Raw genomic sequence first — 26,787 nt, forward strand, 5'->3', positions numbered from 1 at the left:
CATCTGATCTAATTATTGCATTCCCAATGGAAGAGAGAGAGAGAAAGAGAGAAAGAGAGAGAGAGAGAGAGAGAGAGAGAGAGAGAGAGAGAGAGAGAGAGAGAGAGAGAGAATTGCTACGTTGTATTTCTCCTTGTTAGTAATGACAAAAAGGGTTTTCGTTCTCCACACAGTGGCTATAAATATGGGGTAGTAGTAGTAGTAGCAGTTAAAAATGGATCTTGTTTTGATTGCAATGAATAATTGAGATTGGTATATTAATTATTTTATCACTGTGTTTAATCCCATAACATAAAATGAGCACACTGCACTTAAAGGGCAGCATTTCACTGAGACCAAAAAATATTAGAAATGATTTGAAAGGGAAAAACTTGAGAGCTGTTTTCAGATGAGGATTAAACATAAAAGGTTACAAGGATTTTAAAAGCTTTTATTAATGTTCAGAATTTTAATTCTAATCAGAAATTCTCAGTGGCTTTTCAGCACCCGTTGAAAACCCATCTGTTTACTCAGGCAGCCCATGATTTTACTTACTAGATTTTTTGTTTTCTTTGTTTGTATCTTTGTATTTTATTTTGTTGTTTTAATGAATTTTGTATATCACCCTGTGATTTGATAATGAAGGGCTGCATATTTAAATAAATAACTACTAATACAGTATTATGTAGCCTGATCTGTGGATTCATGCACACTTCCTTTCCTTTTCTAAAGAGGATAAAATATTTTCCCTCCACACATTAGACTCAGTGAATTCCAGACAGTGAGTTCCTAGAACTACAAAAGCACTGTTCTCCCACTCAGTGTTAACACACAGGAGCGCAGTGTGGTTTAGTTTTTCACGTGTACATCCTGCTCTGTTCCATTCACAGGCGTAGCCTGGTGATAGGGCTTGACCCCTTAAAGCAGCCTACCCCGACCTGGTGCCCTGAGAATTCCTGACTGGGGCTTACGCGGGGTGAAGTCCCAACTATCTGGAAGACACCAGATTGGGGGACACTGGCTTAAAGTCACTGCACACATTGAAAACAAACTTCTTACAAAGGTTGGATGAGTGATGCTAACAGCATCCCTCCCTCTGGAGCTAATAGTGGGTTTTTTTTGCCATTTTGAAAGGAGACATCCTTTCTGGGGCTGGGGCTAAGTCTCATTCACTGAAATCTATGGAGATCTAGACACCCACATCTACTCATGATGTCCTCTAATCTCACTGCTTCCATTCTTTCCCGTAGTGCAGAAACTCCATTAAGGAGAAAAATGGAACATCTGCACAGTGCCTTCTAACAGCTAGTGCTCTGAGCCCTCCATCTGGAAATATCCCTGCCTGAGAAAAAGTGGCAAAATCACAGGGAATCCACAGGAAAGCAATGTTGTGATTACTGTATCATTACTGGACGTTGCACTCATGTGCAAAAGAGGAGTGAGCCAAGCATGGCAATTCCATATTAAACACTGAGTGTGTGAGCAGTTCTATAGCAAAGTTTTAAATCTGGCTAACCTGAAAGTGAAAATTAAAATAAAAAGCTAATTTTGTGGGACTTAAAAAGACATTTTCCAAAAGTCATATCCCACAAAATTACCAAAACAACTAAGACTATCTAATATGGTCTTCGAACCTTTCTGGAAGATGCCCAGTCTTGACAGAATGGGATAGCCATACACCCACGTTGCTAACATCTCTATGGGCTGGACCAAAGATCAAAACCATCTATAACTGCACTGACCAAAGCAAACTTCCTACAGCAATAACATCCTATATTAAAGTGATTAGCATCACTTACCACACATACCACCATGAGATTACCTACATTTGGACTTTCCTTTCCAGCTTCACAAAGCTTGGTTTATGAAACTGTGAATTACTGTCTGGTTCACATGGTCCTTCCTTTTCCCCTCCCCTCCCCTCCCTTTCCATGCTGGCGTAGGCATTTCACTCCCGGCTTGCATTTTAGAAGGGTTCTGTAATATGTCTGAATTTTGAAGACTCTTGGCCTTTACATATCAGGACAGAGACCCTAAGATTTCAGTGCACTTAAGCACACCTCATTCTGCTGTACTGTAGGCACTATAGGCATTATATTCCAAGGTACCAGTTTTTGAACACTGATATAACCTATTTGGGAAACTGCAGCGAACAAAACAGATCAGTGTGCTTTTAAAAATGTAAATTAAAAGTTTCTTTTCTTAATAATACTTTAATTGAAAAAAGAAAGTTATTGCATTGTGAGATGCCAATTAAAAGCCTCAAAACCATCACTGTAACCACTTTAATTGTTTTCTCTTTTCTCAGTTAAATGGATTATGAGAAAATTAATAGCCCCAACTATTGAAGATTTACTTCACCAGACACCAACACAATTTGCGATGTGTCAGCATTATAAGATTCTTGATGAACTGTTAACCAAGAGGCTGAATTTATATAGTTTTATTAATTCCAAATGAGGAACTATATTTCAGTAATCACATCTCTCTTGCCTAATGATTCTTCAAGATTGGATGTAGTCTTCCTTTTTCTACTGCAGGAATGCTCTGAGGAATTCATTGTAGGAGATTTTGGAAGTTAATGTTTTGTCATAATATTCCAGGATATGAAAGAACTCCTCTTCAGACAGGTTGATGCCATACTTTCGGAGCACCTGCAGAATACACAGAAAACTGACACATTACTTATCTTTAATTAGGAATCATCCAGGAAAGTTAGCAGCAGGCAACCAACAAACTACTGAAACTTCTGCCCAATTCATTTAAGCAATCACCTCATGCAGCCCCTCAAACTTTCAGAATATCTGAAGTTATTTTCTCCACAAAGTTCCCATGGCAACATGGCTCTACAGTTGCTGCTTCTGCATCCTTCCCATCAAGAACATGGGCTAATTTGTGAATTGGATTTACCCAACACAACAAGTTGGATTGGTACATTGCACTGAAGGCTAAAAAAGGTAAAAGAAGGGTAGAGCATGGGGAACGTGTCGCACAGGATTTGTAGCCCTACATGCCAGAGCTCATTCTGCAAGAGAGCTGGTACTGAAGTCCTGAAAGGTCAAGAAAATCCTAGGTTCTGCCCAGCTCCTCCTGCAGTTCCGTAGATGCTGCTCTCATGCCACCCCTAACCTGGCATGTTTCTCCAGGTTCTGCCACAAATAGGCAGATTGTACTGTTGTTCTACCTGATCTGTCTTCACCCCTGTGTGCAGCCAGGTTGCCAGTAGTTTTGACATTAGATGCTAGGAGACCTCTTAGGCAATAGTTGAAACTTTGATTGTAAAGATAAAGACTCTCTTATTGTTTTTAGATGATCAGTTAAAACATTGGTACTGATGCATGTTCTCAGTCCATTCTATTGTTTGTCTTTCTTTCTGTGTAACTTCTGGTGAAGCAAATGTTAGTTTCATGATGTCTTTCAGGAGACTGCATACCTTCTACCTGATTACTAAAGGGAACAGGTCACCAGGAATGTATCTTGCTTCACTTCATTCATTTCTAAGCACCATTTATGTTGAAATATCTACACCTTCTGTAAATTGGCTGCTGGAGGTACACTGAGATTGCTCTAGTTTCTCCATCATCTAAGGAAAGGCATGTGATGGCTAGGGACCAGGCCTTGTTTGTCATGACACCCTGCATGTGAGAATTTTTCCCTGGTGAGGCTTTTCTCCCTTTTTATGAAAACTGATTAGAGAACCTTTTGTTTCCCAGGGTTTTTAAAAGCATTTGATACCCCCATTTTAATCTGCTTGAAAAAAAGTTTGCTGCTTTATTGCATTTCTGACTTCAACATTTTATTTGTACTTTTTGTGAACCTCCCTAGAAAAATTATTATTAAAGTTAGACAAATAAATCTATGAAATAATTTTGGGTCACATAATAACTTGTGATCTTAAGGCTTTCTTTTGTGACCACTGAAGTCCAATTTGGAGTATGAGGAACAATCTGCTTTGGGAAAGGAATTTAGATGAGGTATGCATGTGTCCCGACTACCTGTGCCTGTTGATGTGCAACACAAACTGGGTGCAGGAGGCAGCTCCCTCCCTGTGAGCTCCCATCAGGAAGCCCACGGCCACCATGATCAAGGCACACCATGGGATGTAAGCATTATTAGTCCAAGCTGTGGCCTCTCCCTTTCCATTTTGAGAATCTGCATTCCACTTAAGTAGGTGTGAAGGAATAATTCAATATAGTTCTCACAATATTTACTTAATAATAAAGAGCTGTTTTAGCACTGTTAAAACACTCATCTGCCTTTAGTAAGAGGCATACATTATGTCCCAAATAAAGAGGAGAAACAGAGCAATACCATGGGGCAACCAGAGGCAAAGTCTGGTAGACAACTGCACAGAAAAGAAACTTTGGCAGATGCCACTGGCTGCATAGGGAAAGGAAAGCTGCACCTGCTAGAATTCACTTTGTGGCCCAGCAGTTTGACTGACCAGTGGCCAGTCCTCTTTAGCTTTCTGGTGAAACTGATTTGTTGGTTGTATGCTTGCAGATTTATTTTATGTCATATATATACACAGTCCTTTGTTCCAAAAGATCCTTGAAGTGGCTTACATAAAACATACAATTAAAATAATAAAGACATCACGTCAAAACCATGAATTAAACTAGGGGTGGGCAACCTGTGAACCTCTAACAGTCCACCACCTATTTTCAAGAGCACTCTGCATGCAATCTGTTCAGGCCCGAGTGATCAAACCTGGCAAGCAAGTCCAGATGCCGCTCTGGCGAGCCACTGCATGCTGAGGAAGAAAAGAGGGTGGCTGAGAGTGAAAGAGGAAGGGGTGACCCACCCTCCCCACTCATTGCTGACATGCAGCTTACAACAGATGATCCAAAGGGGAATGTGGCCTACAGTAGAAAAAGGGTTGCTCAGCCCCAAATTAAACCAATAAGGCAAGCCAAGCATAACAAAGTAGCCATCCCACGGAATGGTTTATGGAGTAAAAATACATTTCTTTGCCTCATAAAATGCCAAAAATAAGGTAGTTTATTTTGCTCTCCCTGGAGGGAGCAACGCAAAAATTCCATGCTTTTTCAAGTCACTTTCTGGAAATCCACAATCCAGACTAAGGTTCTGTCTTGTTAACAAAGGGCATAAGAGATTCATAAAGAGACCTGAGTTCCCTGTGCCTCCCTGACTCAAGGTGTTTAAGAGCTAAACAATGAATGCAATGGAAGTGGTTAAAAAATCATTACCTGTCTGAAATCCTGCACGCTTAGGAGTCCACTCCCACTTTCATCATAATGCTTAAAAGTTCTTCTCATTGGCCTCCAGCAGTGCAGAATCTGGGGCTGAATCCTCATCATTGCATTGAAAAAGGTTGGTGATTGTGGCCCAGGAGAATTCTGTCAAAGATGGGGGGAAATGTTGCTCTGAATTACAATGAAGCTGGCTCATGGTCAGGCTCTCCTGATGCAAGTATCCTGTGCCTGTGCCAAGGGGTGGTGCTAGTTCAAGCATGACCACTGGGGTGAGGCCCTATTGCTCTTCTCCAGGAACAGAAGCTCTGAATCTCTCAGAGGAACTCAGATACTCAGGCTGAGCAAAATGAAATACTTCAAAATGAAACTACTTCTGAAAAATGAAATAAGGTGAGGCACTGGCCAAAAGAAGTAACCTGGCCTTATCCAATGTCTTTAACAGCAGCTTTGTTATTCAGTAATCAGCAGGCACAGCTTTTGGGGTCATGGAAAGAAAACCTTATAGCCATTATTTAAACCTGATCTTAAAGGAAAAGGGCAGAAAGTTGGTGAAACAGGAAAAAAAGTTGTCATTGTTGTATATACTTCATATTCTTATATGTCTGGCATAACAAGATGTGCATGCAAGCCACTTACTTAGATTTAAAGATAGTCTGCTCTTCCAATACAGTTACCTATCAATGAGTACCAGTGAGGGTAATTTAGTACAGAATCTTTGTGTATGTCAGCAGTGAATCTAAAATAAGTGGTAGGAAGGTGTGAGCCTAATGTTCATCATCCTGTGGAGGCTTGGGCACCTTCCTTTCCAAGATCTGCCCCCTGTTCTGAAGCTCCTGCCAGAACTGGCTGAATCTGCTTCACTTCTACCTCCTCATTCCCCACAACTATTCAAAGCAGTCCTTTAGCACAGAAACCTCTCTGATGCTTTGTTATGGGTCTCTTTTGTAGAGTTCCCCCTGCCCCCAGAATCTTCAGACTCAGGCCAAGAGACCTTGCCCATGTACGACTCTCTTACTTTGGAAAAAGGGATTTTGTCACCCAGCCCACTTTGCTATTTGCTTGTCTCTTCCTTTGGGCCCTACCTGCACCACATGCAGAGGAAGAAGATGTGGCATGCAGAAGTTCCTGTTTCTTGTCCTTATTACTCTCACTGCATGTTCACTTGGAAAGTTAAGCAGGCAGCAATAACAAGGAGGGAAACGGGGAGCTAGGAGACTCCAGGGACTGGGTGTGGGGCTCCTGCTCAGGTGTGGTTTCAGCGCCCACCCTGATCCTAGAAAAGAAAGCTACATCCACAGAAGTATATATACCACTTAGCAAAGATGAGCAGGTGGAAGAGAGAAGAGCTGTTAACTTTGAGAAGAAGGTAACAGTTGTGCAAAATATTTTTTGTGAGAATTAGTAAAAAATGTGCCATGTTAGAACAAAAGGTATGGATTGTATTCTGCTGATATTTTGAATATGTTATCATTACAACTGTTTGAAATGCATATGAGTTGTAGTATGTTGATTTTATCTAACTGATAAGGAAACTTCCATATTTTTTTTTAAAATTGGAGGCAAATATCACATTTCCTCCAATATTAAAATATTGTAGTCTCCATGTTGAGAAACTACAATTTCTCCACCAATAAGCTACATTCTAAGGGTATGAAAACTATGTACAACAGATGAAGAAAAACATCCCAGTTATGTTCTGCACAACAGCTTGTTGCATGTGAACACCAAGCATGGTCCATGGAAGTGCTGATAGGAAGAAAATGCAGGATTGTATCAACTGTCAGGGCAGAATTGCCCTGGATCTACCTTTGTCTACCTTCAAAATCACCTCCAGATACAGACTTCTTTGACATCTGAATCTCTTCCATTACCCAAAGGATATTTACCTGAACTCGTGGATTTTGGATTACAACCCTTTGCATAGGAGACACTTCTTGATGTTTAAACCTCAGCACACAGCTCTGAAGGAAGTCACAGTATGAAAATTTTCCAACACTCTTAAAATCGTATTTCATTATAAGTTGATTTATTTCTTCTTTGGTCAAATCCAAATGAAATTTCTCTAGTATAGCTGAAAAACACAGACAAACTGAATAAAAGACTTGATAAATAAGCATTCTTCAAAAGTGTGTATCAAGTGACAATTAATTTTGGACAATGTGGAAGGCTAGTCAGGGCTTCTGCAGAATAACCAGATTAACAGTATTGACATCCATTATCACAGTCACATGAACAGTAGAGCATTAATCAACAACAGGGCCAGTTCAAAAATGCACATGCTTGAAGTATAGCAAAGTATCTTGTGCAGCTTTAAAGATGATCATATTTACTCTGGCAGAGACCACCCTAGATTACAGTTCACTGTATCTGATACACTGCAAATTATGGAGAGGTTTTTTGTTGGGGGGGTATATTATATACTATATAATGCAGGTGGTGAAGGGGGAAGATCAGCAAAATCAGAAGGCAATTCAGTGCAAAAAGTACTGATGGTGGCAATCATATTCTTTACATATTAATTAATAATGGGACTGCCTCCTTCAGTACTTTCCACACTGTTTCCTTCTGTCTTAAAATACTTTTATTCACACACACACATACAGGAAGGATATGTCAGAATCTCCTTCTGGTCTGATGCATGACTATGAAAACATATTCCCACTTCTACTTCCTGATCTAAGTCAAGTAATGACAATAGAAGAACCATTTTCTGATTGCAAAGCACAACCTCATCATATATGGATGAGGGCCTGTACATGTGGAATTACACAGCAAGAAGCAGCTCCCATCTGTGCTCAGAAGACTGAGCCTGTAAGAGTTGTGGGCCTAAAGTACCAGCACCCCTTGACACCTGAAAGGCACCCATAATCCCAGAGAATCCCCGATAACTCCTTGATGTGAACTAGTTCTGATTAGCCCTTTAAAGGCATTCCTCTCTTGACCATGCAGATATAGGCAAGTTCACATTCTGCATATATATCCATGTATGAGATTAATGTCTTCTCTGGCATTTCACAAAATTTGAAACTGACTAGTGGTGAGGGTTTGAAGCAGTCAGTGTGGGACACTCGAGGAACAATACAAAGGCAGGAAAGATTTATGGCATGCTATGTTTCAAAAGATAACCTGTTTCAAATCTGTATAGCTGCCATAACACCCAAGCAAGGAACTGTAGATTCGAGAATAGTGGTGGGATCTATTCTATTTCTGATGAAAATTTAAATGACCTACCAAGCATATCTTCTACTGAGACTTCTCCCAGGCGGTCAGTATCCTTTGCTCTGCATTCCTTCAGTATATCTTTCCAACAGTGTTGAACACTCTTTCGGATTTTACTTTCAATTGGCTTACAATTCAGAATAGGTGGAGTGTGAACTGCTGCTGTGCAGGGCCTGCTGGCTGCTGGAGCCTAAAAATAAGAGATAGCTTTTAACCAACTTGTGGCCTATGTACCCAAATAAATTCTTACTTAGGGCACAATCCTATACATAGTGGTCTCCAGTGCAGCTTCAATATTCTTATTCCCTCATTTTCAAAACCTAAGAAAAATAAGACTTGAAAAGTTAGGTTGCCAGCATCTCCTGCCAGACTAACCTGATCACATTTTTTGATCTTTGCAGACTGTAGGGATGCTATGGACAAAAATATCTTGACTTTAGCAAAGCTTTTGACCAAGTAGTTCACGACAACCAGAACAGCAAATTAGCTAAAAGTGGGCTAGGTGGAACAACTATCAGGTACCTATCAATGGTACCTTCTCAAATTGGGGTGAAATAACAAGTGGGGTATGTCGGGCTTCAGCTTTGAGCACAGTGCTGTTCAACATTTTTATTAATGATTGAATAAGGAGGTGCAGAAAATGCTTATCAAATTTTGAGATGACAGAAAATTGGGTGGGACAGATAGCTAATACCCTGGAAGACAGAAACAAAGTTCAAAAACTTTGTTTTTGTGATTTTGATAGGTTGGAGTGCTAGACTGAAACTAACAGAATGAAATTTAGGATGCACAATATGAAAATAGGGATGAAAGCCAAATTCTGCACATAGGAAAAAGAAACCAAATGCATAAGTTACAAGATGCAATTGATGTCTGGGTCAAAAATACTACAAGCAAGAAAGATCATGAAATGCTTGTAGATGACAAGCTGAATATGAGTCAATAATGTGATCTATCTGCAAAAAGGACAAATGTTAACCACCCAGAAAGCCTCGGCTATTGGATGGTATAAAATGAAATACATACATACTATCTTGGGCTACATTAACAGAAGTATCAGTTCCAAAACACATGAAGTCCTTCAGCACTGGTTAGGCCTCATCTTGAATACTGCATCAAATTCTGGTCATAACAGTTTAAGACAGATGTGCTCTAGCTGGAAAGGATTCAGAGGGGAGCAATGAGGAAGATTAGGGGACTAGAGAACCTATGAGAAACTGGAAGAACTGGGCAGGTTTAGCCTTGGGAAGACTGAGGGGAGCTATGACAGCGTTCTTCGAGTTCTTGAAAGGTTGTCCCACAGAGGAGGGCCTTAATTTCTCTTGACCACCCCACAGTGCAGGACACAAAATAATGGCTTAAGTTACAGGAATTCAGATCCCTGCTGACATAAGTAAAGACTTTCTGACAGTTAGAGCAATATGACAATGGAACCAATGACCTAGGGAGTTTGTGGGCTTGCCCACCCTGGAAGCATTCAAGATGCAACTGGACAGCCATCTGAGAAGGATGCTTTAACCTGAAGTCCTACACTGAATAAGCAGTTGGGCCCAATGGCCTTATTGGCCCCTTCCAGCTCTACTCTTGATGACTGTTTCTGGGCCTGCTCCTGTTGAGCAGACAGAAAGAGAAGAAAAGCACTGCTTTCTGGCCCTGCATGAGCTTCTGTTCACACATTTTCCCTTTGTCCTCTCTCTGTCTCTCTCTTCACTTCCAGCCTCTAGCTTTACTATTTCTCTCCATTTGGGCTCTTGTCTCATTCTCTCCCTCCCTTCCCAACCACTTCCAGCCTTGCTCCTTCTCTCCCTCCCACCTCTGCCTTGCTACTGGCCCCTCCCTCTCAGCCTCTGGCCTTGCAGCATCACCTTTTTGACTAAGCAGGCACCATTATCTTCCATGGGAGCCATTTCATGGTAGTGCCCACAGTGGTTTCTCAGTTCTCCCATGTGTGCGCTGGTCCCAAAAGGCTAGGGACATCTGCCTATATATAAAGAAATAAGTCCTACAATTCCCAGCATTCTTCAGCCTGCACAGTTAGCTGAGGAAAGCTTGGAGTTGTTCAGCCTTTTTCTGTCTAAACGTGCACAGGATCTCCCTTTTTGTTACTTTCTAAATTTGTTACTTTCTAAATACCTGAGGAAAGATTCTCATCTGAAGTTTTCTTTTGTTTGAAAAACAAAATACTGAACACCTTTTGTTCATTGCTCAAAATTTAGGATTATATGCATGATCTGCACAATATGAAAATCTGTAGCAGAACTTTTAGCACCGCTATGCACATCTCAGTTGAGGTGAGGTTATTACTAAATGAATTGCAAGCAGATAATGTAATTTACAGGCTCAACCATGCCCTCTCCACCTTAAAGTCTTTCAGGAAGCAGGGCTGGAAAACACCAGTGCAGAAAACTTGGGCTAGATCTGGGGTCGGCAACCCGCAGCTTCAGAGCCGCATGTGGCTCCTGAATGCCTCTGCTGTGGCTCCGTTGCGTGCATCACAGCTGCCGCCGGCCAATCTGTGGCCCGTGCTGGCACAGGGACACGGCCACCGCTTGCCGATCCGCGGCTGCCAGCCAATCCACGGCCTGTGCCAGACGGTCCGCGGTCTGTGCTGGCACAGCGCTTGGATAAATCGAAGAAAAGTTTCTGAAGAAAACCAAACGTTTAATGATACTTGAGTAGATTCATTTGCTTTTACTGCTGACAAACTTATGGGGTTTGCTGTTTAATGCATGGAGCCCTTTAGCACTGACTTTGACTCTTCAGGAAGCTGTTCTCCTATATGAAAGGAGTCCTACTAGTTTATAATGTAAGATTAAAAATAACAGTTTTTAGTGACTGAACAAGAGCTGCAGCTAAATCATAATGAAGATATACATAGCATTAAGGTAAAAAACGATATATGCAGTGTTATCTTCATTTTAGATGTCAAAAGGGTTTTGCGGCTCCAGGTGTTTTCTTTTGTGTGGGAAATGGGTCCAAATGGCTCTTTGGGTGTTAAAGGTTGCTGACCCCTGGGCTAGATGATCAGACTTGGTTTAAGGCTGCTTCATGTATTCATACATACCTTATGGGGAGACTCTGGTCACCACTCCTTTCCTATCCAATTTATGTTACTATATCTGGCCCACAATTTTAGAATCAGCAATTGCTGGATACAGTGAATGCTTACACAAACTAACTCAGAAAGGAAGAGAATTTAGGAGATTGTGGGGGTGAAAATGGGCACCAAAGGTTTTTGCCTTGGAAAAATGTCCCTTGCTTCCCTTTATTTAGGGGGGAAGGGGTCTTATCTGATTGCTAAAATGTGTCAGAAGGTTGAAGTTAGGTTTAATTTGAAAAAAAAAAGACCCTTGTGTCAAATTCCAGTGGCAGTAAAGCCATATTAAGTAGCCCCAGCCTGGCACCATTCCACACTGTGAATAGCCCAACGGCAATGCTGCGAAGAAGCCTGCCAGTGTGCTGCCCATTGCAGGGCCAGCAATGTTTTTCTTTACAAGGTCAAAGGCAGAATAACTACAACGCTCTGCTTTTGGCCCAGCCTTAGCTACACCATCCTTTGATGATGTGCATGCATAAATGGCCTATCACAGCTCTTACACCACAGCACTTTCACATCACTTTATCTCCACTCAAACATAATGCTTTTTGATGGCACCAGTTCATCAAGCACACTGTCATTCATCATTGGGGTTCGTTCACACATTTGCGACTGTAACATCAAGTGATGGACATGCATATAGGAAGAGACCTGAACAGATACATTGCATCAGACAGAACTTTCGTATCACCTAAGACATAATTATTTTCAGCAGAGTCAGTTCACACAGTCAGCTGTCACCATATGTAATCTATTGCAGAGAAAACAAGTGCTGCATATGTGAGTCTGAACAGAATCTTGGGCTAACATAATGATGGCTGTTTTCCCTGCCCTTAAAACAATGATGAATGAAGATGAAATATGTTTCCTTCTATTGTTTCTCACTTTTCCAATCTCAATCAATGTAAAGGATGCAGTTATAAACTAATTTGATGCAGACTTTCCATGATTATTAACCACTAGCTATTCTGTTCTCCCATACCTGTTATTGTCGGCTGCTTTAGTAATGTTGTCTGTGGATTATTTTAAATAATGTTCCCCTATTACACAAGGGCTTCCCCAGATGTACAGCTCAGATAGCCTAGTGCATGCCCATATAAATGCTGCTCTTGATTGGGCAAATCAAAGTGTGTGACTATGGCCCTATTGCTTCACTTCATGTATTTTAGTCTGAAGCACCAGTAGAGTGTACTGACTAGCACAGACATGCATCACTTGCATCAGCTACTAAGATAGCAGTCCAATAGAGTGTAGCTGCCCCCCCGCCCCCGGGCAGGCTACAAAAAGCATGTGGGGACAGTGTTGTCAGGTCTCTGGTGAGTCAGGTCCCAGGGATAGTGTGTTGGACCTTGAATGGGGAGACCCAGGTCCAAATCCATCCTTGGCCACAAAGTTCTGAGTGCCTTTGCACTAGACACTGCCTCTCACCTTTACCTACCTTGCAGGGCTGCCACGGCCAGTGGTACTATCAGGTTGAGTGAGGCAGCTGCTCCAGTGGCAAATATGGTGGTATGGGGTGAATGACGGCAGCCTCCCACCACCCAAGTGTGTTCCCTAAGCTAGCCTGCAGCCCTCAGCACGAAAGGACATTGTCCGATCAACAATGTCAAATAAGATGGAACTGCCAATTGGATTGGCTTCTATATATGGAGACAGGGAGGCATTATCCTTGCTTCAGGGAGTAAAATGTTTTGGGACAGCCCTGAGAGTTGCTGTGAAAGCAAAACAGGAAGACCTGAAATCCATCCCCTGAAGAAGGAAGAGATACAAATGGCATACGTAAAATAAAGGAATGGAGGTTGAACTACTCATATTATGCCATAGCAGAGGAGGGACTTTGGCTATAAAGCACTTACTTTCTTTGTAGATGATGGCATGGATGCTGTTTTGGGTCGTGAAGGTGGACAAGATCCAGGCACAGCTGGTGTGGTAGGTTTGCTGGGACCATTTGAGCAGCCCACACCAGGTATATTTGGCATTTCTCCTCCTTCAGAGGTGAACATCCGCAAAAATCCAGGATATTTCAATTTCCCACTCAGATCAAGAGGTACTGTGTTCCAGAGATTCTCAAACTAGTCAAACAGAGAACAACTTTTGGCATTTGTGACGCAAAGTAAAACAAATTATACACGAGCAAAGTAGTTGCCTCTCACCAAGGTAAGAGTCTGTTCATCTGGAAATGTAACTCTATCAATTGGAAGCCCTGCATTTCTGTCACTACACAGTGCTTTCTGTCACTACAAAGAGATGAAAGATATGCCCGCAGAACCTATTGAGGAACCTGAACAGAACAGTGGACAAAGTGAAGCTTCATTCTGATTCAGAATGACTGTTCTTGTGTTTTATGACATACTGACCTTTTCTTACATCACATATTCCAAAGTGAAGCACTGGCTCTGTCCCCTGATGTTACCATAGCTGAGGAGTGCAGAACCACAGGCTCAGGAGCCAAATCCAGCCCTCCACAGCTCCCCAGAGGGTCACACCCCTTCCCCTGGCCTCACCTCCTTTCCTCCAAACAATGCTAAGTGGTTTTTCAGCTTTTGTAGTGTGTGTCCCTGTTTTAAAGGCTGAAATGCCCCCTTTAAGGCATGGTGGCTTGTGTTAAAAGCATTAAGTGAAAAGGGACTATTGGTGGCATTGCCTTTGGGCCCACCCATGACTGGAGCGCAGCCCATGAAAGCTGCTCCAAGGTTGAATTTTTGGCCCATGAGATAAAGAGATTGATTATGCTTACCACAAATATGAAGAATAGCAGGTACAAAGGGGTTGTCTAAAAGTGATAGAAAAATGGGAGAAGGCTTATTGCTAGGTTGCTTCAAATGGAGCTAAATCTGTCTGGAGCCATTTCAAGACGTTAGTCGTGCAAAGAGCCAGAGTGATGAGATGAATTGCATTATAACGGCTGATGCTATCACTTTCATTTATAAATTGAGAGCTGGTGTGGCACAGTGATTAGCATGTTGGACTGGAACTTGGCGATCCTAGGTTTTAGCCTCCACTCAGCCATGAAGCTTGCTGGGTAACTTTGGAACAGACACTGACCCTCAACCTAAACTACCTCACAGAATTGTCATAAAGATAAAATTGAGAGGAGGGGGATTTTGTAAGATGCCTTGAATTCCTTGCAAGAAAAAGGCTGGGTATCAATATAATAAATAAATGTCCATTGCTATAAAAATAAAGGCTTGCTTTTCCATGTATGACTAAGGATAAGGTCCTATGCTAATCCAAAAATTGCCAATGGTATCACCACAAATCAGACAGATTTTCCAGGCAGTAAATTTGGTTCAGTAATTTTACACCAGGGCCAAAATACACCCCTAAACAGTAGATCTGTGTTGGATCCAGAGAGAGAATTCAATAGATGCTGAGTATACACCTGGTCACAACATGGCCACTACATCCAGGTTACTGTAAATTGCTTGGGGTCATGACTGTTTCCACATAACAAGCTGAACAAAACTACATAATTCCTTTTACTTTATGCTAATTTATATAGTTTTCTTTTTTTACTACTTTGTATAACGTATTTTCATTCCGCTAACCATGAGGAGCAGAAAGGAGCATTGCAAGGAATAAATGCTCCTCCCAGTCACTGAAAACTTTTATCAGCCTTTTTTTCTAGTTTCTGAGATTACAACAGGCCTTTCACAAGAAATGTCCATCATCTGCACTGGCTAGAAGGTTCTGTTGAAATGAGGGGAAATGCTGCTAGGAAGCTGAAGTTTGTACTCAGTGGCACTTTCTGTGCTTTGCCTGTGCTTCCATGAAATCCCAGATTTCAGAGAGCCCTGCTTAAAGCAGGAGAGGCCACTGTGACAGAAGACGAGTCTCTGACTTGTCAAGCTGTGACTTCCTTGAGGTGATGGCACCTAAGTATGGTTGCATGCAAATTCCACCCGTGCTGTTTAACTTTCTACAAAAAAAATTACCATGTTGATCATAATATTGTGGATACGTGTGTGCAGGTAGAGAAGCCCCTAGGGCAGTGATGGCAAACCTTTTAGAGACTGAGTGCCCAAACTGCAACCCAAAACCCACGTATTTATTGCAAAGTGCCAACACTGCAATAAAACCTGAATACTGAGGTTTCAGTTTAGAAAAAAACAACTCATACCTTAACATCTTTTGTCTTAAAAAAAAACACAATAATAGAGCTTTCCATGCTACAAACACCTTTTAATTGAAAGGTAAAGGCTTGCATTTGGTGTACTTTTGCGCAATTAATGTGATCTTTGCTGATACCCCAAACTCTTGTTAAAAAAATGAATGTATTAAAACTCACAGCTAGTCCAAGCAAATGTGTGTGTGTGTGTGTGTGTCCTTGGCAGTGCACTGACAGCCATGCAAAAGCTCAGATGAGTTGCGGCTGAGTCACGGCTCATGACATCATTGCCTGGTGCCACTACTACTTTCCGAGCATGAGCATGGCCCCTGTGTTATCTGATGCTTGGCTGCTGGGGCGATGCTGGGGCAACTTGGCTCACATGCCGACAGAGAGGGCTCTGCGTGCCCGCTGTGGCACATGTGCCATAGGTTCGCCACCACTGCTCTAGTGATCGTTAGGATCCAAGGCTGAAGGCATCTATAGCCACCATGTAATGGGCTCTGCCATCACACTTGCTGTCTTTCTCAAATAATGTTGAACAGAACCCCTGTGCTGTATAAAGAGAACTGTAGGGAGAAGCTGCTGCTGTGCCTGCAACAGAGCACGAGAGGCCCAGTTATACATTTGTGTTGACTCTGGGATATTTCCATGTGAAGCTGCATTAATGAAAAGTACTCCAGGATCAGGCTGTTTGGGTGTCATTATTAAAGGTATGCATACATGAAAATGTCATCATCAATGGAGTGTGTTATTTGTTCCAGATTTCAAACAGACAATCTGTAAACTTTGATTTTCCTCTAAATAACCCTCCCTGACAAAACACAAAATTAGGCCTTGAAGAAAGCTCACCACCTCTAAGGCTTTGATTTGCATGTGGCAAGTTGCAGTTAACATCAAAGGCCAGAACTACATTTTGAATTTCCTTTCAACTTTCCCCCATTGGCCAGGCTGCTACCATATTATAAATTATACAGAACAAAACACACTTTGCACTCCATCAGAGGATCCCAAAATGTTTTACAAGCATCAATTAAATATTATAAGAGCTATGTGCAGTAGGTTAGCTGAGAGTATTTTTAACTACTAGTTGAAGCCTGTCAGTGTGCAAACTGTGTACAATATTAGTGTTTAGTAGGGAAGATGAAGCAGAAAAATGTATCCATGATACAGGACAAGGCAGCTGCAACTAAGTCCCATTAAAAGCAATGAATTAGACTCAGCTACTATTAACATAAATTAATTGATTCCTTGATGGTATATAAAGTTTCAGTAATGGCTGTTACCTTTAAGGATCAGTTGCAACAGGGGAAATAGTTCCATATCTTTAGGGTTCTTGCTGCACTGGTGACATATGTATGTACAATATTAATTTTCAGATTGTGTACTGGGGTTCCAGAGAGACTCACTAGTGTGCCACAAGGAATAAGCAAATTAAAGACGACATGGGTACCCACCCACAGAGGAGGCTTTGTGCTATACCTGCTCGAATTATTGTTCTGGTCTATCTTCTACTCTATCTCTACTGGGCTAATTTGGAGTTGTCTTTCTGCCTCAACAGGATAACAGGCACGATGGTATCATTCACTCAACCCAGAGGCACAGATGCATCATAATCACCTGTGCTCAGAGAGAGAGGCTGTATCTGCATATCAGCATCATTGCAGTCAGGAGGCAACACTTCCACAGAAGCAACTAATGCAGACACACTGCGGGTTGGCCCCTTTTGGGCCTGGTCCTCCTTACTCCGACACATTTGAAAAATGAGCATTTCTTGGTTTTAATTAAGTGGGGAAAAAGGCATCTTTGCTATGAAAGGTTTGAGAAACAGTTCTTGAACATGTAAGGCTAAGAAGACACATGCATGGCCTAACCCTCACTTGTTCCTTCTGCTATCCTCCCACACTGGATTTTTGTGGGATAGTATCAAGTTCCACTTGCTACTGGCCAGAAGTAGAACAGTCAACAGAGCAAGAACATAGAAATGACATGGTTGCCTCCTCCATGTTAACTTTTAACACCCATCTGTAACATGACCCCCTTATTGATATTCCTCTTTGTGATATTTTATCTCTACCAATGAAAATGCACTATCAGAGCCTGAAGAACAAGTCCCCTGTTCAGTTTTTCTTACCTGTTCATCAGTCAGAAGTAAAAAACGCCGGTTGCAGATATCTCTGAAGACTTCTTTTGATACAACTTGTGCTTTCGTGCAATCTGCATTTTTAAACTCTTGTTCAATAGCTTGAAAACGAGCATTCACTACTTCTTGTATTCGAGCAAAAACCTCTTGATTGGAGAGGTCCCAACAAGCAAATTTAGCATGCTCTCTTTCAGTCTAGACGAAACAGTAAAAATACTTGCTACATGATCCCTGCTGTTCCACTGTAAAGATAGCCCTCTGACAACAGAAACATTTACCAGAACTTAGAATTAAGGCATCTTTGTTTTGAGGGTTTTTCCTGGGAAATGAACACATTAAGTGTGCATACAGTATCTTTGTGCTGTTCAATCCACATGACACATCTCATATCACAACATACCCTTTCCAATGATACTGTATCACAATGATCCAAATATATAGTGAAAAGCTCTACTTGTATATTTTCTTTTATATACTCACTTTAAAATAAATGGCTTCCAAAATGTTTTATGCAAATCTTTCAGCAGACCTTTTCCTCCATCTAATCCCTTTCCCAGGACCAGAAACTAATGCCACACCCAGGTAAACTCTTTAACATGGCTGGCATGGTAAGTTTGATGGGGCTAATGAAATGTCCATTTTTGGATTCAACCTCTTCAACTGGATTTCTTTGAAACTGACCTTGACCTCTGGCTAGCCGCTCTGATTTATAGCAACCATTTAATTGTGTAGTTCAACTGCCCTGGAACCTTGAATACTCAATATTCTGCCATCTGTTTTAAGGGGCTGGTGGCTTACTTTCAAATTTCAAGCCATAATCTGTGGATCAAAGATTTCAGGGCCCAGCTAAAATTGGCAGTACAAAGAGTCCAAACAGCTTGCAATGTGACTTTTTGCATTAAAGTATACACAGGTTCCATTTGCTGTGGAGGTACAGGAGTGCCCCGCCCCTTTTTGCAATGAATGGAGCACACAAAAGTAAGTGTATAGGCCTTGATTAACATTAAACATTCTGATTCTTGTAGGGTAATGTATGAACCTGAAGGTCAGGCAAGTGAGTGCCTTTCTGCGCACAGAACTTACATGCTTGAGCATTCATGGACCCACAACAAGGAATTAAGAATATTAGACAAAAAATGGAAAGTCATCGGTTGGAGCTTTCAGGAACACATGTTATAGAGCTGGATTTGTGGGAGGGGGAACTAGTTGATAAACTTTCTTCTGCAAGTGGATGCAACTAAACCTGCATATACAAGTTGGTTTGTATATTTAAATCCATAGTCTTAGCATGTGGGTGGATCTTTAATTGAATAGCTTAGGAAAGTATATGGAAATCCAACATGTTTCTCTGATTTCTGTCCAAGTCCTGGAAACTAATCACAGCTCAGACAGAACATTGCAAAATCCCCCACAGGCTCATTTTGAAGATTCCAAGGAACCATGCAGTGCTAAACTATATTGTCCATAGGGCACAGCTCAGGAAACTTCCAGTGCTTGGAGTTAAAAGCCCAAGAGAGCATTAAAAGGGACTCTGACTAACCTTTAGCCAGCTGGGGCATTGGCTTCCTTTGAATTTAATCAGACAACGGCCAGCCACTGCACAATTCCCAGAGGCCTTAAAGTCAGTCTTTGAAAGCTTTGACCTATTCTCTCCTAGCATGCCCAGAACTTGGATGAGAGAACAGGCAACATTTCAAGGGGGTAGTTGAGAGCATACCAGAAACACTTCAGCAGTAACAAATGCAAGACTGAAATGAAAAAGACTGTTTCAACATGGTTCTAATTTATAATCAAGCCCATTTAGAAGACTTTGCACCAGTAGCATAAGTTTGAGCAAAGAACACATTGATTTGACTGAAGGGGAGGGGAGGGGCTACAATCAGATAGCACAAGGTATGGGGAAACAGGCACGTAGGCAAGAAGGGGCCAAATACTTCCTGATTGTTTGTTGACAAGCTTGGCAGAACAAAATTAGCCTACTGTAGCCCACTGGGGGCAGGGCTGGATTGGGAAGAGCCGGTGTTGGAACAGCGCGGAGAAGGCGTGCGGAAAGATTGTAGACTCCCGGTACCCCAGCCAATTTGGGGAAAGGAGGAGGGAAGAAGCGACCGGGAGCAGGGTTCAAAGGGGGGGGGGGTGCGAGCATGTCCTCAGGTGAACAGACGAATGGGAAAGAAACCATTTTTTTCTGTTTCCTTCATTGTAATAGAGTTTTAAAAAGAACTCTCCGCATGCTTGGAATATTTTTCTCTTCTGATGGAAAGGAAAGAGTGATCATAATATGTGGGCTCGTCCGGCATATAGAAACATAGAAACAACGAGTCAGAAGGGACCTCCTGGGCCATCTAGTCTGACCTCTGGTACTAGCCGGCTCCGCTCACGACATGCCCACCATGTGCATGTCCAGCCTATCTTTGAACACCCTCACCGATGGGGCCTCAACCACCTCCAGTGGAAGCCCATTCCACACCCTCAGCATCCTAACTGTTAGGAAGTGCTTCCTGGTATCTTGGAACCTTGGTTCCCTGAACTTTGCTCCGTTGGAGTGCGTCCTGCCTTCCTCTGCAGGGGAGAACAGGTATATCTCCTAAATCCATCGTCGGTTGGGATTGGTGAATTACTGAAGGAAAGGTTCACCCTGCCACGAATTGCGGCAGTCCTGCAAGTGACTCTTAGGCCGAAACGAGGGCGATTGGAGGCCTGAGACTAATTGAAAATCCGGCAGCAGAGACTTCTAGAATTCACGGGGGTTTACTCAGGTAGAGTAAACCTGATAAGAGGCATCTAAGTTTAGGTAAGGAATCTTTATTTCTCACCCGAGGGAAAGGGAATGGGGAGTAAAGTATTCAAAAAAGAGGGGGTCAGGCTGGATGGCCCAGGAGGCGCTTCCTGACCCGTTCTGTTTCTACAGGGGTAAAGGAGCCAAGGAAAGATGCTTTCCTTGAAAATTCCTGGGGAGGATTTTGAGGTTCTGGGATAGCTTTTGTGTTGGGGTGACTGGAAAAGGAAAAACAGAAAACTACTGTGTATTTGTATGTGTGTTTGATGGGAATCCCGCCTAAATAAACGGGGAGGGGGGGGCGGTATAACTGTTGAGGCTGTTGTTAGTCATGGTTAATAGGGAGTTCTTGCAGATTGGGCCTAAAGTGTGGGGCCTTTCAGGAAAGAACTACTCAAACTCTCTGGAGGTACAAGTTGAGGTGAGGTTAGCAGATTGTTTTTGGAGAAGGAACTAGAATTAAGAATTGTACTTTGAACCAAGAAAGGTGAAAACTGCATCTGAGGGGCTGGAGAGGCTAAAGGGGAAATGGATTCAGGAAATCCAGCCCATCAGATATTGCTGGAGTATCGGTTTGTGAAGAAAGGCATGGTAGGAAAGAAGGAAGAGGATTTGTTTAGGAGAAAACATGCAAAGGGAAAGCACTGTGTGCTGTGGTTTTGCACTAGTGGAAGGGGGTTGTAATTTCATGGTTTGGATTGGGATTTTATAGATGTTGCAAGTAGAAAGTAGAGGCAAGTGAACAGATGGATTGTGGCAATGAAAGAAAAGGGAGGGGGGAATCCTGCTTATCCTGAAGGGATTCCCAGAGAAAGAAAAGGAAAAGGAAGGAAAACTGAAGCAAAGATGCAGAAGGGAAGGGTTTTCTTTTGTGTTGAAGAGGCTTTGGGAAAAAGAGTGGAAATTGGATGGTTGTGTTTAGCAAGCACTGAACAGTGGCAGGCTGGAGTTCAAAGAGTGAAGATTGCACATGGAGGCAGCGAAAGGAGGGAGGGGGGATTGCAGGCCCTATTTAGGCCTTGCAGTTTCCCTCTCACATAAGGACTCCTGTTGGAAGTCCACCTTGTCAGGCAGGTAGTAAATAGGTTCTTGGTTTTCTCTGGGCTGATTTGGTTTCTCTGCCTGTTGAACATTTAATTGTTTGGTACGTGGGGCATAAAGGACAAAAGGAAAATTGTGCTGAAGGCCATGTGAGGATGCGAGTATGTGAGGTGATGTATTTGGCAGAAATTCCTTGCTTTTAAAAAGGGGGGGCATGGAGCTTGATGTGTGAGTGGGCTTTTTAAGAGTTTTGGATAAATGTTGAGTGTTTTGGTACAAAATGGGAAAAACGTGTAAAAAATGAAACTGCTAAAGTTTTTCATGGAAGCGCAAAATGGAGGAGTTGGGAGGGGCCACAAAGGCCATCGGGTTCAGACCCCTGCTGTTGCAGGGCACCATGGTACACACTTTTCATTTGGGTAAAGAAAAGAAGGCAAAAGCAAAAAGAAGAAGAAGAGGGTTGGTGTACCTCATTTGCTGAAGAGCACTCCATTATTTAAGAGACAGCAACTGCAGCTTTTTCTGGATTTGGTCTGGCCAACTGAATTCAGGGAAATGTGTGCTGGAAACTATGGACTTCTTGACTGTGGGATCCACACAGCCAAGAAAGAGGAATGCTCTGGCAGAAGGTACCACCATTTTGTGAGTGCTGCAGAGGGAGCGCACACACAAGAGCCTCTGAGCATGTGCAGAGTTCAGAGTGCCCTGGGAAGTTGGGACAGTGCTGCTTCCAGCCACGAGTTGGGGGAAGGCTTGCACTAGTTTTTTGGATGGGATCTGAAGTGTCTAGAAAATTCTAAAGGAAAATGCTGGGGTGTTTAAATCTTGAAGGGAGGGGGGATAAGGTATTGCAACTGAGGTGAGGCATTGGAGGTTCTTTGAGTGTTCAAAGCCTGTATTGCCTCAGGAAAAATTCTGCATGGGAAGGGATTGGGTTGAAACAAAGGATCTTTGAGCACTCTCAAAGGGGAGGCTGAGGGGATTTTTTTTTTAAGGGAAGGAAACCTAGAAGCGGTATTGTGGGAATGCATTGTTTGTGTTGACTACCAGGAGTTTTGTGTGGAAGGGGGAGGGGAATATGTTCTGAATTCTAGGTATACCATCTTGGGGCTGTGCCACAACACAAAAAGTGGAGGAAGGGGGGTAATGGGTGGAACTGGGGCTATTTGGTTGGGTGTGTGCACGTGCAGGGGTGCACAGTGGGAGGGGTTCTTTTCAAAAACCCCAAGGAGACTACTTGTTGTGGTCTCACTTGTGGGTTCAACAAGTGGGTTGTTCCCTTTTCCTTTTTGCAATGTTGCCAAATACTTTGATCAGGCTCCAAATTTTACAAGGAAAGATAGCTATGGAGGGTGCTTTGTACAAGAAAGGAATATTGATGGTGCTAAGGAGAGTGTTCCTTACAGTAACATGATGTTTGGGGGGCGGGGCTAAGCCCATTTGCTAGCCCCAGGAAATGGCAAGGTTTTTTTTTTCATTTTTCTTGCTGTGAGCATAAGCAGCCATGCTCATCAAGATGAACAAGTATTGATTATTTGATTGTAAAGGGTGCTAGTTCAAGTAACATGTATATGTAATGGATTTGGAACATTTTTGTTATTTATGTATGTGTGGGAGGGGGTACCATCTCTGTAAGAATTTGTGTGATACCATGTACTCACTGGACAAATGCCATCAGAAGGTACATTTTGCTTTAACCAAGGCAAGCAATGGGTTTGAAGCACACAAGTTCAACAAAGGATTTCTCTTGTGTGCGCTTTTGGCATGGGTTGGATTCGATTTCAACATCTCAGACATTTTTCTTGAGACTGCTGAACAGACTTGTGGGGAAGACCAGGCTTGAAAAGGGACAAAGATTTCTCAAATTTCTCTCCAAGCTAATGTGGTTAACCAGTGTCTGTGAAGAAATGTAAAGGTTTTTTTTTTTTTTTCTAATCCACCTGTTTTGTGAGCTGTACTTCCCAGACACCAGATGAACTGGAACTGCAAAGACTGTGATTCCTGTGTTCTGCCTTGCTCTTTGTATCATCCACGAGGAAGCAAAGGACTAACCAGGCAAACCGTGAGAGGCAAGTCCTACAGCCAAGTGTACAGCTGAGTCCAGACACTGAGTGACGCCTAGACAACAAAATCTCGAAGTATCGCCTCAAAGGGCAAAGCAGATAACTGAACTGGACATTAGGCCATTGCCTCATCTCACACTGCTCCCACCTTGCAAAGCAGGCTAACCCAAGTCTGTTGATCAAAAAGGGATGATGGCCTTAGACAGGGTATTCATCATCGGGGGGAGGGGTCTCAGCCCCATTGAGGATGATATCTTTCGGTTAATGGGTCAAAAGGAGGGGCCTAGGAAGCAAAGGAACCAGGCCTCAGAATAGATTGGGTAATAGTGCTGCAAAAGTGCAGGGGAGCAGGTTAAAGGTGAGAGCTGGCTGGCACTCAGTTCCTTGCAGCCAAAGGAGGGGGCAAAGAGATCAAGGGGTTTCACTAAGACAATCCCCATCTGAGCTGCATGGATAGAAGCTGCTTCCTGAGAAAGAGGAAGCACCAGGAGTTATCTGAACTGGCTGATTTGTTTGGTTGATCACAAAAGGGGGGAACTGTTGGAGAAATATGAAAATCCTGGCAGAGGGGGGGTTGCTTATATGCACCTCTGTGCTAAGGTCAGATCTCTGTTGGTATTGGCTGTTGGTTCAAGAGGATGGGAATTGGTGGCTTGTATAGGGGCTGCTGGGGCCATTGTTTTGCTGATCAGGTAGGGCAGATAACGCTGCCAGATAGACAGCATTGCAATCACCCTCAATTACATGCCAAAACATATAATGATTCCTGTACCTCAGTGGAAATTTTACACCTGGGTTACAGTGGAAGCAGGGATAGAGCAAGTGTGGGCGGCTAATCCAGAGTGAAGAGCCGTGCAGCAAGACATCAAGGACGCCCGCTGATGCTTGTTGGCAAAGGGAAATAAGGGGGAATTCATTTTGGACAACAAAGGGCCCCATCAGATAATTAAGGGGCATTTTGGATATGAGCAGGAAATTGGGGAATGAACCGGGAGATGAGGACTGCTCCAGGCAGTTGAAAGTGGCTTGGATAGAGAACCTATTTTCAAAGGTTAGAGGATCTATGGTGAGAGGGGAGCATTTTGAAGAATGAAACTAGATGTGTAAAATGGGGATGCACCAGGGACTGTTACGGGTGGACCATAAAGATGAATGAGTGTGAACTCACGGCTCCAGTTTGGGGAGAGTGGAGTCCTTTATTGGTTAACATGACTGGATGGAAGTGTGATATATCTGAGATCACAAGAGGAGGCCCAAAGGATACTGGAAAGCAGTCATGCTACACTGGGTTGGCACCTATGTATGTAAGGATGGGTGTGTAACCCTTCCTGAATATATTTTTCTTGAAAATCGGTGTGTGTGGAGATTCTCCAGTTACCATAAAGAAGGTGCAGGAGTGGCAGTAGGAATAATAAAATTTGGGAGATGGACCCTACTAGGGTCATTATTCGCAGAGGCATGCTATAGACATACAGGTAACTCAAGAATGCTGTGTGGGAAAGAAACTAGCAATCCCAACAAAAGGAGGGGTGGTAGGGATTGGAATGGCCTCTTTTACAGTATTTACTCCTGTATATTTAGCATATCTTCAGGAGCAAATGGCCTGTGCAATAATGGCTTTTGGAAATGCTACTATGTGCACACTAGGGAAGCCAGCTGGAGAGAGATGCAACAAATGGAGGTATATACACCACAAAATAGGGTGGCTCTGAATTATGTTTTAGTACCAGAGGAGGGGCCTTTGGGGTGATTGGACACACCTGCAATATGGATTTAACCACAACAGATGTCAACAAAGACTTAAGAGCAATCAAATAGGTAATAACAGGGATCAAAATAAGGCAGGAGTCAGGAATAGGAGAATGGCTCCCCAACTTTATGTGGTTGGAACACCTGTTTTCATATTGAGGATAATGGCCATAAGTATAATCTGCTGCATTTGCCTACAAGGTATACTGGTCTGCACCCCATATAATAAGGGGATGCATTTGGGAAAAATGCACAGACAAGGAGGAAATGATTAGGATGATGGTATCAAGATTTAAGAATTAGGAATTGTTTCAAATCAGGGTGGAGGAAAGAAAAGGGAGGAACTGATAGGTGTGAAAGGATGCTTTGAAACAAGGGAGTAGAAAGATTTAAAAAGGTAACAAAGAAAATTACTTAGCCCAAAGGAGGGGAAGGGTTAAAATCAGATAGCACAAAGTGTGGGGAAAGCAGGCATGTAGGCAGGAGGGCCAAATACTTCCTGATTGTTTATTGACAAGCTTGGCAGAACAAAATTAGCCTACTGTAGCCCACTGGGGGCAGGGCTGGATTGGGAAGAGCCGGTGTTGGAGCAGCGCGGAGAAGGCGTGCGGAAAGATTGTAGACTCCCGGTACCCCAGCCAATTTGGGGAAAGGAGGAGGGAAGAAGCGACCGGGAGCAGGGTTCAAAGGGGGGGGGGTGCGAGCATGTCCTCAGGTGAACAGACGAATGGGAAGGAAACCATTTTTTTCTGTTTCCTTCATTGTAATAGAGTTTTAAAAAGAACTCTCCGCATGCTTGGAATATTTTTCTCTTCCAATGGAAAGGAAAGAGTGATCACAACAGGTCTCCACCTTCACAATGATAGCCGAATGCAATGAATTTTCAAGCACTTGAAAAGAAAAAAAATTCCTAGTTTTGTAAATAATAAAAATAAGTGAACCTTAGGATCAAATGCTTACATTAGTGGTCAGGGACCATTAATGGTCAGGATAAAGAACAATAAAATTTGGGATTTGACTGACAATTTGCTCATCTCATTTAGATCAGAATTATTCAAAATCTCTCAGTAGGATATATCAGCGTCATCAAAAGACCCCAGTGATGTAGAGGAGAAAACAAAACTTTCCCAAGTTTTCTCAGTTTCAGTGAATTCAACTATTTCTAAGCATAAAATGGATTTTAAACTTGCATGGTTCTAGGGTATGCTAATTACTCACCTTTTGCAGTTGAGAATTATATTTTTATTTATGAGGTGCCATTTATTACCCATCTCTTCACAGGCTCCAACTTTACTAGTTCAGTAAATTTTCCATATTTTAATGATCAGAGCTGCAGACTCTGCTACACATTTCCACATATACCTCAGTAACTGGGTCTTGTGTAATGTATGAT

At 42.5% G+C, this 26,787-nt stretch overlaps 1 protein-coding gene across 1 annotated transcript in view; it reads right to left on the reverse strand.

The window, feature by feature from the left end:
- Nucleotides 1–2,471: 2,471 nt before the first annotated feature.
- EFCAB6 (EF-hand calcium binding domain 6) overlaps nt 2,472–26,787 on the reverse strand; it is a 174,833-nt gene continuing 150,517 nt past the window's right edge. The window contains 6 exon segments of the mRNA XM_044450904.1: nt 2,472–2,633; nt 5,190–5,339; nt 7,082–7,266; nt 8,427–8,604; nt 13,368–13,583; nt 17,754–17,957. Of these exon segments, the coding sequence (XP_044306839.1) occupies nt 2,511–2,633; nt 5,190–5,339; nt 7,082–7,266; nt 8,427–8,604; nt 13,368–13,583; nt 17,754–17,957 (1,056 nt within the window). The 3' untranslated portion in view covers nt 2,472–2,510.

This window comes from Varanus komodoensis, unplaced genomic scaffold (assembly GCF_004798865.1).
Source record: "Varanus komodoensis strain SLA01 unplaced genomic scaffold, ASM479886v1 scaffold69, whole genome shotgun sequence".
NCBI lineage: Eukaryota > Metazoa > Chordata > Lepidosauria > Squamata > Varanidae > Varanus > Varanus komodoensis.